The following is a 19,588-nucleotide window of genomic DNA, read 5'->3' on the forward strand; positions in this document are numbered from 1 at the left end:
ACATTCACAATGTCTTCAATGTAAGGTCTCATGAGATTTGGAATTTGTGAAATGTATGGTATTTGCAAATAAGGTTTTGGTTTTGAAGTAGGAGTCGAAGCTTGTGAGCGGGAGCAAGTGCCAACCTTTACTCTTTGGAACATTACTCTTTCCATGTGAGCATTGACTATCGGGATTTTGAGAATCAATAGTCTCCCACCTAGAGGGGATTTGACCTGTGGACCTCGTTTTCGGTGTAGACTTCACCCTTTTAGGTGCTCCCTTGATGGCCACTTTTCTCGGAGGTGGCTTCAACATTGTGTCCTCCGAAAATCCTAGGCCACGCAACTTTTCTTTGATGAAGACTTTCATCTTGTAAGGGTCCTTCTTGAGACGTTCTTGAATGGCGTTCCATTCCTCCATAACGGAAAAATTGACATCAACCTCTTCTCCAATTACACATAACCTTCGCCAATGAGGGTGTATTTCATCCAAAAGAATAGGAAATTTTTTCTTTCTCTTCTCGGCAAGAATACAAGCACAAGGCAACCCGAACGTTGTCATTTGCACACAACCATAATCTTCTTTAGCAAAGTCGAATCTCCTAGAATGCATTTCTTTGTGTGATTACTCATCGTATATAAGGGAATTCAATGTGAGAATTTGTATAGTAAATTTTGTAGAATACATGTGTTGTGTTCTCTTCATTCTTTTGACTTTTCATAGGGCGCTGCAAATCACTACGCTAAGTATAAGACACTTCAATGCCAATATTTTCCGCAAACTTTCAACTGTTTAATTTAAATCCAACATCATGATGATAGCACAAATATTTAGGGAGAATGTAATGTAATGCAGATGAAATTAAAACTAAATAAAATTGTGTATTTTTTTAATTGATTTTGTGTAATTTTGCCACTTTATTCGAATTTATTTATTCAATATGCAAATTTTATTCGAATTCACGCTGGGTTTAATTAGTCTTTATTCGAATTTATTTATTTAATACGCAATTTTTATTCGACTTGACTTTATTCGAATATACTTATTCAATACACAACTTTTATTCGACTTGACTTTATTCAATTTATTTATTTAATACGCAATTTTTATTCGACTTGACTTTATTCGAATTTATTTATTTAATACGCAACTTTTTATTCGAATTCACTTTAGCGAAATTTATTTATTCAATACGCAATAATAAAATAAATGCAAATATAAACAAAAATAATGAAACAAAATAATACATATAAAATCTCATTTTATTAATATAATTTATACATTTACAACAGGGAAGGGGAATTGGGGTAAAACTAAATATGGGGTAAAAAGAAAACCACAAGAAAACCAACCTTCTTGGGGGTAAAACTAAATCTGCTTCTTCTTACCCCAAGAAGGCTGGTCACCATTCATCTTGGTAAGGTATGTTTCTTGTCTTAAGTTCAAAGCAACCTCTTGAAATTTTCAAAGATGTTTCTTTCTATGAAAGACCAAGGATGGAAAAATATTGTTGTTGTAGAAGGAAGATGATGAGAGAGTGAGGATGAGAGAATGTGAGAAATGGTGAAGGTTGGAAGACTATTTATATGGGGATAGTAAAACATAGGTTTTAACTACACTTAATGCAGTCAAAAACGTGTAAAACCATGTAAAAATGTGTGAAATCCATTAAAAAAAATCTTGACCATCGTCCAAAAAAACATGTTCTTTGTTCATAACCACCGGCCAACCTGCGTGAGTTAACTCACGCCATCGGCCAAAGGTGCGCGAGTTAAGTCACGCTACTGTCCAAAGGTGCGTGAGTTAACTCAAGTTGCATGCATGGGGTACGTGAGGTGCATGAGTTAACTCATGTAGGGGTATTATAGTATTTTCAGTTCGGAATGAGCATTTTTTGTTGGGTAAAGAGCAGGATTCATAAGTGTATTGTCAAGAAAATAATCCAAAGAATTGATATGTGATTGTTTTATGGGTTTTACTTTTCCCACCCTACCCATTTCTCGCGCGTCCTATAATTTTTACAAAAAGTCCATGTGATTTTCGGATTTTAAAATTCGAATTAAGTTTTTCTTCTCTTATGGGGTGGAAAAAAAAAATAGTTTTTCACTAATTCAGATTTTACAATCCAAAAACCTCAAAAAATAAGGTGTGTTCCTTGCTTTTTTTGGATTATAGATCCAAACACCCTTTTTCAGGGAAAAAATAGTTCGGGTTATATAATTCGAACTGTATCAGCATACATTATGAATCTGTTTGTGACATGGATAACTAGTTTAATGACCATATTAATCTTGCTAACTCTCATCCTTTTGTTTTAGGTAATTGTTAGTTGTTCTTAGTCAAAAATCTAGTTTTCGAGCTACTTGATCAGATTCGTCCGAAACTTCCCCATAAAATCAGAAGAAAAAAAAATCATGGATCAAGACTCCCATAGAAGGAACTTCTTACGAGATTTCGCCCCTCAAAATCCAAAATCTCACGTTTAGATCCAAAACTGTTGAAATGAGGGAGATTCTGATCGCTGTTTATATATAATAATATTTCAAATATAAGATTTCAGCGGCAGTTCAGCTAGGTTTCAACGGCAGTTAACTGACGTCGGTTAAATTTCAACGGTTGTTAACTACTGTTGCAATCAATTATGCAGACAATAAGTTTTGTTTTAGAACCAAGCTAAAATTTGAAATATTTATTACCTGTAATTCAAAACAACAATTTCAGAGGTAGTACAACCTATACACCGATTGTTTTACAAACAACCTTCTTGCTGATCTAGCACATTTTAGTCCTTGTAAAAAAATTGTTTTACAAACACCCTTCTTGTTGATCTGGCACATTGTAAGGGTCGACGACGACCAAACCCTTTATTAGGTTATTATTCATTTTGATTTTCTTAGTTGAAAAAATTCACAAGAAGATTGAAGATAAACAAAACTCAATTTATGGGTGCACTCGACACTAACAAAGAAGAATATTGAATCGAAATGATTCGAGGAATCATGAAATTAAAAAAAAACCCAATTTAAGTGTTCATTTTTTAAAATAGAATATTATAATTAAAATAAACAAACCTAAGTTTCTAATTTATTATTTTATTTTTGAAATGCCATGTGTATTAGTTCTGCATATTCGTCTTGTGCAACATCGGCCAAAATGAGCCAAATCAGCAAGAAACTAATCACAAGAATTTTTCTTAAACAAAATTGTTACAAGGACAAATTTTACATATTTCAAATTTGTCTTACACGAACCAAATACAAATTTTAGCTTTTTTTTTTCTTCCTGAAATGAAGCTATAATATTGCTCAATTGTAACCTTAGGTTATTATGCCTACCTTCCCAACATTTACATAAGTCACCTATGTAGTATCCCAACGGATGGTCAATTTCCAATGAGAAGACTTAACCCTAACATGAAAAAAATTTCACATCAAAGTCAATTCAATGCAGTTCCAAATTACAAAGTTTTAAAAATTGGTAATCATACACCCTCCGGTCACTATTATAAGCAAAAAATCATATTGTAGGTTCATTCATTAAATGTTGTATGTAACCTAAATATAGACCACATACAATATTTAATGAATGAACCTAAAAAATGAATTTTTGCTTATAATAGTGACCGGAGGGTGTACATATTAGTAGTTGTGTTCCCGAAATGCATCACTTGATTGATCCATGTTACAACAAATCATTGCCTTCAAGGAGTCAACCTAGTCTCTTTCACATAATTGAAAAACATGTTGCAACCTTTGCTCAAACTTTTGCAATCGGTGTTGATGCTCAAACTTTCTACAACTAGATAACTTACTCTTGCATGTCCTTCAAGAGACACTGCTTGCATTTTTCATCAACATTTTTGTCTATGTGAAACCGACAAAGCAAATTAAAAGAATGGTTTTTTCAACATGTGCAAATTTGTCCAGGTTAAGAAGTTTAAAATAGTAACTTTGACTTAAAATTTATATTTTTTATATTAAATATGTAACTTTTAATCAATAATTGTTGGTTTTAATAAAAAATTACTACTTTTAGTTACCTTAACATGTGCAATATTGCACATGTTAGACAAACCCTTAAAAGAATATGGGAATACAAAAAATTAACTACTATAAATATAATTTGATTTATTAGAAAAACTAAAATATAATATTTCTAGTAGCATTTAATGAAAATATCAACATTATCAGATTTAGGAAAGATATTTCACCTGTATGTAATTACTTATGGCACATTATTTTGTTGAGATTAAGTAAAAATTTAAAATATTCCAAGTATTTATACATTTTGTCATACAAAAAATGTATCTAGACAAAATCTGAAACTTTTAATTTATTTTTTTGTTCAAAGAAATTGCCTGAAACTATTCCTTTAAAAAGGAAAAAAATATGATGCGGCAATTAAGCCTCATAAATTTGCTAGTAAAATCCTACAGCTTGTTTTTATACAGGATTTGTCAGCTTTTTTTTAAAAAAATAAAATTGAGTTAAAACTCCTAAGCAATAGTACTCCATGATACAACCATGATTACACCAACCGATTGCCTTTGAAAAAAATATATTGCACCAATTACCACAAAAAACTAAGATTACATCTATTTTTTGAAGAAACTAAGATTACATTCATCAAATTCAAAATTCCTAAGTATATGACTGTTTTTCTCAATATTGATATATACCTCGTAACCAAGCACAAGGTGTGCTTGAAAATAACTTAATAAATAAATAGTATCTCACATTCATGCTATCCTAATGTTGAAATTGGTCTTAGGTGTAGTATTGGATTTATTGAGAAAGGTATGTGTACGTCTCTTTTTGACTTCTCCCAGCCTGCGAAATTAAAAAACATGAAATAAGTTAGAACAATTGTTGGATAGCATGATAGACGAAAAGTGTAGAAACATGGTTTGGTGTTATTGACATCAACAGTAGACATAGTGGAAAAGTCAAGAGAGAATGAGGTAAATGATAAACTTCATCATCAAATATTACAGAATGATCATAAAAGGAATGAGATTAGTGTTGGTTATTATATAGGTGAAAGGGAAATTAGGATGATCTTTTTTTTTTTTTTTGTTACAGGGCTAAACGGAATGATCTAAAATGTAACATCTCTTTAAGCTTTATGTGGAAGAATGTAAACATACACATCCAATGATGATGGTGTAAATAATATAGCAATAATTCATCATGCATTTTTTTTAAAAAAAAAAAAAAAAAGGAGTGGAAGAAGTTATTATAAGAATGAAGGATTTGGATGGTTTTGTTTGTGCCGTGACAGTTTGTTGTAATTATTAAAATAATTAGACTTTTCACCCGTGCTACCGCACAGGTTATATACATTGTAGATGTAGTAGACAAAAACAAATTTCAATGCATATCAAAGAGAATGAAATATGTGGTCTCAAATATATACAGATGTTGGAATTCGAACCTCAGACACCACACTTATTCACCTTAAAAATATTAATTTTTATCAATCGTGTGTTACTTCATTCTTTTGTTAAAATTATATGTCAATGTTATATTATTGGTATGTTACTTCATTTTTTTATTTTTTTTTGACAAAATGTTACTTCATTCTTTTGTAAAAATTATATGTTAATGTTATATTATGTACCTAAAAATAACTCATTCTTAACCTCAACATGTAAAATGTTTTATTTAAATAATTTTCATTTTATCGAATATTTGGTCTTTACCGTAAATGATACCCTTTAAATGTTTGTTGAAATGTTTCTTCCACCTGTTATATAGATTGCAAAATTCTGGTGCATTTTGTGGTAGATATTTAACAAAGAGAGTTCAGTTCTAATTTGGATGAAAAGTGTAATATTAACAAAAAAAAATGTTGCTATAATCTTTCAAAACCCTTTTATTCCAATAGGGCGATTTGTTTTGAAGAAATAGGGGAAATAAAGCGATGCCGATTTGCTTTGTTCATGAAAATAGGAGATTGGGTGTGAGCATTAAGGTTAAAACAGTAAAATTATGCAATAAGGTTTAGGTTAAAATTAGGGCTTACGGGTTAACTTTAATATATAAGAAGATAATATTTTTATTTTTTTTAGGATAAAATAATAATAATGTTAAGTTACAATTCCCTTCCTATTCTTAGTGGCAATTGATTAGTATAACTCTTTTTTATCAAAATTATATATTATGGGTTGAATGAACGACGCATAAGCAAAGTAGAGAAATGATTAAGAATAAAGTTAAGAAGGGGTTATTGATTTATTTGTGAGGTGACATGTAAGTAAAGTGTAGTTTAGAATATATGTGTGTGCGCGCGCGTGTATATATATAAGAGATAGATACAAATCAATATATATTTATTGAAATTTCATTCATTAATATACTTAATTCTTTTTTTGGTTACAATTAATATATACTTAATTCAATAATGTTTTTCTCAACAAGATTATTTTATTTTAATAAAATCTTCAATTATATTTGGGAAATTAATTACACCTACTTCTCATTTATATTAAAACAGCTTTTTGTACAATTGAGAAGAGATATGTGCAACTAATTGGTATAACCCATTTCATAATCAATCATTGTTTCTGTTTTAAAAAAAAAAAAAAAAAAAACAGTTGTGTTATTTAAACTATGTGTTATTATTACATTTTTTTTTATGCTTAAAAGTTTATATGAGTTAGATTTCAGATCTCACTAGAATCAATGTAGATCTCAAACCTCATTGACATTTAGAGTTGAATCTACAACTTTATAGATAAATGAACTTCTTATCAATTAAATCAATTGTCCATTACATATATTTTTTAGTTTGAAAAAGTTTGTCACTATGTTTATTTAACTTTATATCTAATTTATTTATTTTTATCTCTGAAACTTGTTCCTAAAATATCAAAAAGGAAAACAATCTTTCAGCATTCTTGGAGATCTCCTAGGCAAGGGGATCTTCGTTGCATATGGCCAACAATGGAAGTTTCAGCGGAAGATGTCATCCCTCGAGATCGGAAGTCTAGCCATCCGCTTGCATGCCATGGACCTCGTTTCTGAAGAGATTAGATCAAGGCTGATGCCTTTATTGGGTATCAATCACTTGTTTGTTTTGATCCACTGATTAATACCCAATAAAGGCATCAGCCTTGATCTAATCTCTTCAGAAACGAGGTCCATGGCATGCAAGCAGATGGCTAGACTTCCGACCTCGAGGGATGACATCTTCCGCTGAAACTTCCATTGTTGGCCATCTGCAACGAAGATCCCCTTGCCTAGGAGATCTCCAAGAATGCTGAAAGATTGTTTTCCTTTTTGATAATTTAGGAAATTGTTTTTTAGGATGTGCTCGACATTGCTGGGATTTGAGGTGATTACGTTTCCTAAGACATGCAGGTGTACAGTTCCAGTTGATGATCTTTGCAACTGGTCAGTGACAAAGTCGACTAGATTTGTAAATGTTTTCCTCCATGACTTTGAAACGTAAGGGAGGCAAACGGCACACTTACAAGTTGGTTTGTTCAACTATCCAAGTGATTGATATCCATCACTCCCGACCTCCGTTCTTGCTGATGCCTTTGATCTTTGTTCAAAGGTAACAACAGAACGAGCCCTAGTTGTCTCCCCATTATATTGGAGACTTAAGAGGCTCTTAAATATTGGGTCGGAGAGAAAACTTAAGGAAGCTTTGAGTGTTGTAAATTTATCTGCTAAGGCTATGATAAAAGAGAGACACAGACTCTTTATTATGTAGTTTTAATATGAGCAACTCTTTATTTCTCAGGATGATACAACAGATCGCTAAATTAATAAATAAGTTATATATATGTATTCAAAAACATAAATATTATAAAAAACATAGTATACTGCATATATATATATATATATATATATATATATATATATATATATATATATATATATATATATATATATATATATATATAGGAGGGATATATTGACTCCAAGAGTAAGTATAAAGAGCTACTCCACATCCTCACCCTCCATTTTATCTAAATTTAATGGACTAGATTTAATTCTTATTAATAATCATGGGATCTCATACCTAATCATTTTCACAATATTAATTATGATTTCCTTCTTTTGATTTAATAAATACACCCTCCGGTCACTAATATAAGCAAAAAACTATATTCTAGGTTCATTCATTTAATGATGTATGTGGTCTATAATAAAGACCATGTGCATCATTAAATGAATGAATCTAAAATGTAAACTTTTGCTTATAATAGTGACCGGAGGGTGTATTAATAAACTCATGAGGAGATTTTTTAGTTCATCTTCCTCCTTTCGACGGCTAACCTTACGTTACCATACTGTTAACACCATTCATAAATTAAGTCTTGTCTAAAAACTTCATAGAAAAAGAACATATTTTAAAAAATTTAATTTATAGCTTTTCATCTCCACGAAAGAAATAGATAAAAAACAACATGTCTAACTCAAATTCATAGGCATGGTCAAATTTAATTCACAACTAGCATTAGAAATAAATAAGTCCACCAATCGATGGATCAATCCTCAAAAAGAATAAAATCCACAATAACAATCATTTCTAGAATGTGTGCGTGGATAATAAAAAGAAATACATCTATGGAAGCCCATAAGCTCATTGACTCATTCTAAAAATCACATTAATAATGGGTATTAGGGAAAATATATGTAGTTTTGACTTTGGATTGTGAACCGTGAAATAGTTGTCGAGAAGCTTCTTTTGATATTGTTTATGAAAATATTGCAGAGGAGATGAATTTGTAAGGAGTAATTAAGAATTAGATTTTCTTTACAAATTTACTAATAGTTTAATTGTGTTTATAAAAGGTAAATATTGATTGAGTCAAAAGAAAAAACGGTAATTAATTATGTGAGATTAGTTAAGGTGAATGAGGTCACATGATTATTAATAAGAATTAAATCTAATCCATTAAATTCTGATAAAATAGAAGGTGAGGATGTGGAGTAGCTTTTTATACTTACTCTTGAAGTCAATATATCCCTCCTTATATATATATATATATATATATATATATATATATATATATATATATATATATGCGCGCGCGTGCGTGTATGTATATATAAGAGATAGAGACACAAATCAATAGATATTTATTGAAATTTCATTCATTAATATACTTAATTCTTTTTTTGATTACAATTAATATATACGTAATTCAATAATGTTTTTCTCAACAAAATTATTTTATTTTAATACAACCTTCAATTGTATTTGGGAAATTAATTACACCTACTTCTCATTTCTATTCAAACAACTTTTTGTAAAATTGAGAAGAGATATGTGCAACTAATTGGCATTTGAGTATATAACCCATTTCATAATCGATCATTGTTTCTGTTTTAAAAAATCAATTGTGTTATTTAAACTATGTGTTATTACATTTTTTTTATGCTTAAAAGTTTATACGAGTTAGGTTTCAAATCTCGCTGGAATCAATATAGATCTCAAACCTCATTGATATTTAGAATTGAATCTATAACTTTATAAATAAGTGAACTTCTTACAAGTTAAATCAATTGTCTAATACATATAATTTTTTAGATTGAGAAAGTTTGTCACTTTATTTATTTAACTTTATATCTAATTTATTTATTTTTATCTCAGAAACTTACTAATTTAATAAAAAAGATCATGCTCACAAATGTTTTAAGGACATTGTTTAAAATATCTATACAATTTATTTTTGTTTTGTAAATACACTGCAAAAGTATTATTTACACTTCTTCAAAAAAAGAAGAAGGTATTATTTACATAATTTTATGTACATAAATTATCACTTTTAATTGCTTAAACAATGTTTAAGACATTTGTTAACAAAAAGATATATTTAACAACAATACCTTGAAGTTATAGACTTTGATGGGTGTGACTAATAAGGGTATTATTGATATTTGATGTTGAATGTCTGCTTCAGATCTTCCCAATCTTAATTAATATGTTGAGTACATTGAAATACATAACATGATTACACTTTCACTTCATCACAAAACCAAAACTTGAGCTAATAGAGTGCTAAGATTCCTTACACCTTTCTGGTGCAGATCAGATCTTAAATTTGAGCTTCATTGGTACAAAAATTCAGAAAATCTGCACTAAGAAATGAAGTCTATATTGTTATCTACCATTGGATCTCGTCGTGGCTTTCTAGTTTTACTTTTTTTACTATTCTCTTCCTCCACATTAGGGTAAATATCTCTTTTCGTCCTTGTAATATTAGCGAATTCTGGTTTTAGTCCCTGTATAAAAAAAGATTTATATTTTGTCCCTGTAATTTCAGATTCTTTCACTTTTGGTCCCTCCTTTCATCACGTCAGCAGAATTTGCATAAATTACGTCCCTGTAATTTCATATTCCTCCACTTTTGGTCCCTCATTTTACGTGCCATGTATGCAGATTCTGCTTACGTGGTGGAATGAGGGACCAAAAATGGAAGAATCTGAAATTACAGGGACAAAATCTAAATCTTTTTTTTCCAAGGACTAAAACCGAAATTCGCTAATATTACAGGGACGAAAAGAGGTATTTACCCTCCACATTATTCACTTCCACAGGTATTTTCTACTTCTTTTAAGTTTTCAAGTTATCATATTATACTAGTTATATACTTCTCTGAATTAATGAGTTCATATTTTCTGTTTTTCTTCATATATATGTGTTTTGCATCACAACTTTATAACTTTATGAAAGTGAAATAATATATTCAACTAGTTTTTTGATGACCATTGTAGATATGAAAATTGATTTAAATAAAGTTAACATTTACGGTGATTTTATTTATTTATGGATATATGATGAAGATCTCTTTTACATCTTTTCACTTTTTTCTGTGAATGTTTGGTTCTCTAATTTGTAAAAGTGATTTTTGATTTACAGAAGCATATGATCCGCTAGATCCAAATGGAAATATAACAATCAAATGAGATGTCATGGGCTGGAATCCAGATGGTTATATTGTAAGTCTTCATAACTTCCTTAATTGTGCATGGAAAAACATTAAACACTTTGTGATTTGGATTCTTATATGGATTTTTCTCTATTGTCATACCTTTTTCAATCACGACATAAAACTTAAATGGTTGTCTGATTGGCTTAACTGGTTTATTATTGTTGAGAAGTCTCCCACTGAATCTGAAAATGAGTTTAATAGTGGGAAACATCTCTCTACAAACAAGCCGGTTTGTAGGGTTGAGTTAGACTTGACCAAAAGTTTAAGATGGTATCAGAGTCTATCCAAGATCCATTGGTTCACCTACAATCAGTTTACTCGAATCATGCTCTAGATTTCTAGTTTTGGGTGTGAAATTAGATGACTTGAGATTTGGAAACTTTTATGGAACCATTAAGATCTATGTAAAGTGTTGTTTGCAAAAATGTAAAACTAGACTGTTTTAGCTTGATGGAATATTCTCTATTGCACATACCTTTTTCAATTAGGACTTAAAAGTTTTGATTGGATTAATTTGTTTATTATTGTTGAGAAGTTTCACAGTGGATACAATACGATTTGAAAATGAGTTTATAATTTGGAGACATATCTTATCTTATAAGTTAGTTTTATAGGATTAGGTTAAGATGATATTAGAGTCTATTCAAAATCTGTTAAGCCATCTGCTAGCGGACCACTTGGGTCATGCTCCAGATGTCTAGTCTCGGGCATGTAGCGAAATTACACGGTCTTGGTGCGTCTTTTAGATTTTTGAACTTAAAAATGATGATATGTCATATTTAAATTAAAACATTAAAGGAATTTTCATGTAATTATATGATTGTTGTTTCTATTATAAACTTTTTCATATTTATTGTGTACATAAAAGAAAACATTGGTGCATTAAATATTCCTCTAAAATTTTGACTTTTTGCACACAACATTTTCGGTTAACTCATCAAATTCCAATTCCGTTTTTTTTCTTCTTTCTATTATAAACTCTTTCATATTTTGTGTGTACATGAGAGATAACATTAAATGAACCTTTCACTAATAGGTTGCCACATGCAGGGGTGGTTTTACAGCCCGGCGACCCCGGGCGGTCGCCCGGGCTCGATCGATATTTTTGCAAATTAGATGCAAACCAAAAGTCCATTAACACACTTACAAAAAGAAAAATTTGGGCAAATCTGAAAACTCTCAGACGTATATTATTTAGCACACTATTGACGGGTTCATCTCTCTTATTTTAACGAGTTATTTGTTCAAATTGACTCTATAATATACATTATGTCTGAAAAATGACCCTGTAAAATACAAAACATATATTCTAGCATTGTAAATTGAATTTCTTCTTATTTTTGACCACCTCATAATATACGCGTAGTCTAAAAATGTGACCTACAAATTGAATTTTTTCACTATCTTTTTCATACATGTTTAGCACGTTAAATTATATCTTTACACAAAAATTAAATTTCTTCGAAAAGGGATAAATTATTATGAATTTTTATCCCCTCGTAATTATGAATTTTATAAACAATTTATAATTAATTTGTATCTCATTTAAAAACTACAAAATTTCATTGTGAAGGTTCTTATCATGTTCTAGTCATGCCTACAAAATTAGGGAACTAAATTTGCCTTGTGAGTATACGCTTACGTATTCAGGGTTATAAATAATAAAAATCTTGAATTACATGTTCAGAATACATGTTATTTAATTATATGGTCAAATTTTCAAACTTCGTGTATATTACATGGTCAATTTCAATTAATAACCCTATTTTAAATTGTACTTTTCTTGACGAAATGAGGAACCTCTTTTATTTCGATTTATGACTGTTTATATATTATGTCGCATGTGAATTTGCGAATTTTTTTTTGCCCGGGCTCCATAAATTTTCTGGCTCCGCCACTGGCACATGTACTTTTAGAATAAAAGGTTAAAATATGGTTTTAGTCCCTGCAAATATGTCTCGTTTTGATTTTAGTCCCTGTAAAAAAAAATTGTGTTTGGTCCCTGCAAATTTTTTTGTTTTTGAAAATAGTCCCTGGCCCCACTTTTGTGATGATTTGCATACGTGGCACATAATAACTGAACCAATTTTTGTAGTTTTTGGTCCATGCAAAATATTTTATTTTTAAAAAGGTCCTTGCAAAAAATTTTGTTTTTGAAAATAGTCCTTCAAAACAAAAAAATTTGCAAGGACCAAAAACAAATTTTTTTTTTTTGCAGGGACTAAAATCAAAACGAGACATATTTGCAGGGACTAAAACCATATTTTAGCCTAGAAAAAAATAGTGCAAATGTTTATAATAGAGATTATAATTTTGAAAGTTCACCATATATATGTGAAATTTTTTTCTATGCGGAAATTTATTTGACTTTGAAATGATTATTAATGTTCATCAAATAGAAATTTAATGACATTCATTATGTAATTATTAGTTGCGAAGTGTTTACGTTCTTATTTTGCTATTTTACTTTTAACCTTTTTTTTTTTGGGTAGATTTTTAACTTTTTTAATAATGACATGTTTCAGTATATTCCTATCTAAATATCCTTCTAGACACTTTTGTTAGTCTGATAGTATATGTTCGTGAGTTTGAAGTGTGCTTCTTTCAATGTTTCAGGTTGAAATTATCTCGATGCAAAGTTTTGTGGGTTAATCCATACAGTGATAGAAATTCTCATCTAGTGGACAGTGAGAATGATCTCATTGAATTAATGGGTCCTTGAACTGAATATCAAGTTTAAAAGAAAAAACCCATTTTAAACACTTTCCTCGTTTGATTTATAGATATTATTGAAAAAACTTAAGATACTTTTTAGTTTAAAAACATAAGTTATTTTTTATTTGTTTACTATAGTGAATTCAGCATAATACTCAAATGAGTTTTAAGATAAATTACTCAAAACAACTTTATATTTTGGGGCATATAATGTAAACATGTTTATTTTGAATGTTAGTGTAGAAATTTTATAGGATCAGCTCATCAAAATCAATCATGTTTGTGACTTTGAATGTGGTTAAAATAAAATCAAATGTTTGAATTGATCTAAAAGTTGTGATTATTATTGAAAATATAATTATTCAAATCCAATAGAATTTTAGGAGTCAATTTTTACTTTTAACTTATACGACATGTTTGCTAAAAATAATAAGAGTCACCTTTACACTTATTCCATATTATTAGACACCCCTTAACTCTGTATACACACATTTTAAGTCATAATTTTAGATTTTCTTTTTTCAAACCTAACATGTAAACATATTGTTTTTACAAAAAAACTCATGTCAACCGATAACAAAATGTAAATGGGACAACTATATCGGTACTCAATTAACAGTTGTGACATATACCTCCTTAGAGTGAACCAAATCCGAAATAGAACGGACATACGTAGCCGAAAGCCAATTATTTATTTCAACCATTCTCCTTGTATTCAATGCCAAAGCAAAGCGACCTCGAAGGAAAGTACTTCTGGCACGCCATCCTGAAGATATTCAATTGACATTAACACATGAAAAAACAATACATTGTCCCATCACTTTGTTACATGGATTACACATGAAATGTATTTAATCATAGGATTAAATATCATTTTCGTCTTTGTAATTTGGGTCCGTTTTGATTTTCATCACTGAAAAAAAAAAGTTTGAAAAACATCCTTGTAAAATTTTTGTTGTTTGAAAAAGGTCTCTGGCCCCACATTTTTGATGATATGGCATGGGTTTTGCCACGTGGCGGTGCTGACGTGGCAGCCACGTAATTAAAAAATTAAAATTACTTTTAAAGTTTTGAAAATTATTTTTTTAAATTAAAAAAATATGAAAATAAATTCAAAAATCATTTAAAAAAATCGAAAAAAAACTGTTAAAATTAAATTTTCGACCATTAATTATAATTTCAGAAAATTATTTTAATTTTTTTAAATTTTTTTCAGATTTTTTAATTTTTTTTATATTTTTAAATTTTAAAAACAATTTTTAGAATTTAAAAATTTTAATATTATGTGGCATAAGTTGCACAGTCAGCAACTGCCACGTGGCAAAAACCATGCCACATCATCAAAAATGTGGGGCCAGGGACCTTTTTCAAACAATTTTTTTTTTACAGGGATGTAATTCAAAGTTTTTTTTTACAGGGACGAAATTCAAAACCGACCCAAATTACAGGGACTAATATCATATTTAAGCCTTAATCATATCCTTCTAGAGGACAATAAACAAAAATCTAAAAAACACAACCATAAATTACATATTAAGCAATTATTAAGAAAGTGCATTATAGATATAATCTACAATGGAATCAATCGACATGAAACAACATATCCATAATATTAACCTCCTTTTCAATTCCACTGCAGCATTCATGACGGGATCGAAGACCAATTTGGTTGCATATTCAGATGTGTGGACTGTAGGGATGCCTATTAAATAAAATCTAATGTTAAACACGGTATATAGACATTTTAAACTATTTAGATCGATGAATTAACATAGTGCAGAAGGTATACCATTCCACATCTGAACTCTTGCGAACAGGATGCCAACACATGAGTTATCAGATCTACCATTCGATACAAAATGGTTCAATTGTTCGACAAAGCGTCCATACAAAAAACACTTGAACTTAGTGCTGTAAAAATAAAAAACATATAATTTGGGGCATGGAAAACATTAAAAAAGTATGTATTACTTGTTTTTTGTCTAAAAATCAGACTAACCCGTCGTGGTCCAAATCTAAAGAAATCATGGTCACAACCTTTCCGTCAACCACAACATCTTTCTCTTCATCTATTGCGTCAAGCATACCTATGACGCCTGAAATAATCAGGTAATAAAAAAAAATTAAAATGCATGCATACGAAAGTTCACTTAGTAAAAAATAACCAACAAACAATAGTTTATTCGTTACGTTCGATTAGCAACTCACCAATCATAATCTCATCTTGATGACAAAGGCCGAGGAACTCAGTGGGCCCATTGAACACGTACGCATCAATGGGGACTAAAGATCCATCGACTGGTCTAATACGTGTTCCTTCGACAAATTCCAGCTTAAAATTGTGGCACGACGTCTTAATTCTGGAATTGTCGTGAGATACACGAAAATTAATCATCACATAAACACGGTCCTCTTTAACCATATTATTGTATTTCTGAATAAGATCTTTGTCGACCTTACAGTAAATCGTACTAATAAAAAATCAAGAATACAATTTATGACGATTTATTGGTTGTAAATAGTTATCAAACATGAATCCATCTATATGACTATAAATATTGCTGCCAGAATTAAGTTTTTCCACATCGAATACACATTACCGCTATCCATGGTCCTCCGATCAACCACAAATTTGAATAAACTGAAGAGTGATGGTGTAGCGGTAATGTGTATTCGGTGTGGAAAAACTTAATTCTGACAGCAATATTTATAGTCATATAGATGGATTCATGTTTGATAACTATTTACAACCAATAAATCGTCATAAATTGGACCGGAAATAATGACAAAATATCATTATTACATTAAAATACAGACATTCATATTTCGTAATTTTTGTCACCATATAAGCATTATTATAGTCGTTATTATAGTCGTAAATATGGTTTCTTGTTTGGCAATTTTTTTGTGGTCGAAATTTTGGGGAGAAAAATCCGACAGAATACCATTAATGTACCAACGATGATTAAGGCTTATTTTTTTTACAATACATGACATTGATGATGCTTATTATTTTCCAATATACGCAATATCAATAATGTCCAGGATGGATCATTCAAAGCATATAACAATCAGCCGATTTGTTAAAAAAAAAAAAAATGATTAGCTTTATCGACTGGTCAAACATTTCAATTGCAACATTTAACCATGAAGTTTTGGTACTTATTTTTAAACCAAATACTAATAATCCATTACACAATTCCGATGGAGAGAAAAATCAAAACAAATAACAGACTATCATTATCGGTGTGCGAAATATTAATCAATCTTTCAAAAAAGAAAAAAAAAAGAAAAAACAATAACGTGTGTAGCAATAATCTACTAATTCCCTCAAAAAATAAATTAAAAAAGTAATCTTTCATAGTTTCATATAACTATCATGTAGTTTTTTTTTTATTTGTAAAAAAAAATAAAAATCATGTAGTTTATTGTTTTTTTACAAAAAACCATCAACACAACTATTAAGTTAAATGTCAGTTAAAATAGATCATAAAATGGTGGCACTACTAAAAAATAAAAATCCTAAAACGGTGGATTGACTAACATCAACACGGTGCAAATCTCATGATATAAGGAATGATTGATCACAAATGAGGATGCTTGAATTCCAATTATTTCCTTAATAAAAAAAAAATGAATTGTGCTCATTCGGTTGATGAAATACAATTTGAGAAACAAAATCTCCACCGCAGTTAAGGCAAATAATTCTTCCTTCACACTACTAGAAAAAGCAAAATTAACGAGGGAAATTAGTGGCGGTAAAAATAAAATTCCTCACAAATTCATTGGTCGTAAAATTTAGTGACGGAATTAGAGAGGAATTTTACGTTTTTCCTCACTAATTTTTGTTTTTTGGTGAGAAGAGGGTGGAGATTCGTCGTTTAGTCCAAGAAAAGAATCCTTTTGTGGTGTGTATTCAGGAAACTAAGTTGAGAATGGTAGATGATTTTTTGATCAAATCAATTTGGGGTGATGATTCTGGTGGTTATTCTTATCAATCTTCCGTTGGAGCGTCTGGTGGCTTGATTACTATGTGGGATAAATCTCTTATTGATGTTCGGTCCTCTATGAGTTTTGCTCACGTCCTTGTTATTATTGGCAAAGTCATTCTCACAGGGGAGGATATTGTTGTTTTTAATGTGTATGCGCCTTGCGATAATGTTGTCAGAAAAGATTTATGGGAGCGGTTGGTACCTATTATTATTAGTAAATTTGATTCTTGTGTTTGTGTGTGTGGGGACTTTAATTCCATTAGAAGTGCTAATGAAAGAAAAGGTCGTGGCACAATTTTCAACCAGGTTGAAGCGGATGTGTTTAATAAATTCATTGCGGACAGCATGCTAGTTGATTTGCCAATTTGTGGTCGGTTATTTACTTGGTACCGCGGTGACGGAGTTTCGATGAGTAGATTGGATCTTTTTTTGTTGTCTGATAAGTGGTGTGACGTGTGGCCAAATTGTATTCAGGTAGCTTATCAATGTGGTCTCTCCGATCACGTTCCTTTGATTTTACATGCGGATGATGCTAATTGGGGACCTCGGCCTTTGAGGATGCTTAAATGTTGGTCGGATTATCCGGGTTATTCGAACTTTGTCCGTGAAAAGTGGAGATCTTTTGACTTGCAAGGGTGGGGCGGCTTTGTGTTGCGTCAGAAGTTAAAATTGTTAAAGAATAGTCTAAAGGAGTGGCACCAACAACATTCTCAGAACATGGAAGGTAAGATAACGGAGGTAAAAAAACGAATTTCTTATCTGGATTCGAAGGGTGAGACCTCCGCGCTCATTGAGGATGAGATGAAGGAGCTTCATGACTTATCGGCCAATTTACACTCAATGGCTCGCATAAATAATAGCATTAATTGGCAGAAGGCTCGGATGCAATGGTTACAAGAAGGCGACGCGAATTCTAAATTCTTTCATGGTGTTATGTCTTATCGTCGCCGACGTAATGCTATCAATATGGTGAATGTTGATGGGGTTAGTGTTGAAGGCGTGCCACAAATCAGAGCGGCTGTCTTTGCTCATTTTTCTTGTCACTTTAAATCCTTGAGAATTGATCGGCCTAGTGTGGAGGGACTTCATTTTCAAAAATTATCTTTTCGCGAAGGAGGTCAGCTAACTAAACCTTTTTCGGTAGAAGAAGTAAAACAAGCGGTGTGGGACTGTGATAGTTACAAAAGTCCGGGACCGGATGGCATTCATTTTGGATTCATCAAAGACTTCTGGGACCTGATTAAGGATGACTTCATGAGGTTTATGGTGGAATTTCATCGTAATGGGAAATTGTCAAAAGGCGTCAACTCCACTTTTATAGCTTTGATTCCTAAGGTGGTAAGCCCGCAAAGGCTTAATGATTTCCGTCCCATTTCTCTGGTGGGGAGTATGTACAAGGTTCTAGCGAAGGTATTAGCTAATAGACTTCGTGCAATTATGGGAAGTGTGGTTTCCAATGCTCAATCAGCGTTTGTTAAAGGGAAGCAAATTTTAGATGGTATTTTGATTGCTAATGAAGTAGTGGATGAGGCAAGGCGTATGAAAAAGGAGCTTTTGTTGTTTAAGGTTGATTTCGAAAAGGCTTATGATTCGGTCGACTTAAATTATCTTGATTCCGTGATGACTCAAATGAACTTTCCAACCCTTTGGAGGAAGTGGATTTCAGAGTGTGTGGGAACGGCGAAGGCTTCAGTCCTTGTTAATGGTAGTCCAACTGAGGAGTTTCATATAGAGAGAGGCCTTCGTCAAGGGGATCCTCTATCACCTTTCTTATTTCTGCTCGCGGCCGAAGGGTTCAATGTGTTGATGAATTCTATGGTGGGGGCGGACATGTTCAAGGGGTATGGGGTTGGCCGTGATGGTGAGGTACGGTTGACTCACGTCCAGTTTGCTGATGATACTCTCATAATTGGTGAGAAGAGTTGGTTGAATGTCCGATCTATGCGGG

General features: G+C 31.2%; 1 protein-coding gene and 1 long non-coding RNA gene across 2 annotated transcripts; one reads left to right on the plus strand and one right to left on the minus strand.

Annotated features, from left to right (window-relative positions):
* Positions 1–10,519: 10,519 nt before the first annotated feature.
* LOC112419034 (uncharacterized) lies at positions 10,520–13,660 on the plus strand. The gene is made up of 3 exons (XR_003009057.2): positions 10,520–10,538; positions 10,861–10,940; positions 13,550–13,660. It is a non-coding gene; the product is annotated as an uncharacterized lncRNA (long non-coding RNA).
* A 1,750-nt stretch (positions 13,661–15,410) lies between these two features.
* Positions 15,411–16,300, minus strand: LOC112419043 (uncharacterized). The gene is made up of 3 exons (XM_024775806.2): positions 15,857–16,300; positions 15,648–15,744; positions 15,411–15,559 (listed from the first exon to the last, which is right to left on the minus strand). Exons 1-3 carry the CDS (start codon positions 16,068–16,070, stop codon positions 15,415–15,417), a joined length of 456 nt encoding a protein of 151 aa, XP_024631574.2. The 5' UTR covers positions 16,071–16,300; the 3' UTR covers positions 15,411–15,414.
* Positions 16,301–19,588: the final 3,288 nt, after the last annotated feature.

Source organism: Medicago truncatula, chromosome 2 (assembly GCF_003473485.1).
Source record: "Medicago truncatula cultivar Jemalong A17 chromosome 2, MtrunA17r5.0-ANR, whole genome shotgun sequence".
Classification (NCBI taxonomy): domain Eukaryota; kingdom Viridiplantae; phylum Streptophyta; class Magnoliopsida; order Fabales; family Fabaceae; genus Medicago; species Medicago truncatula.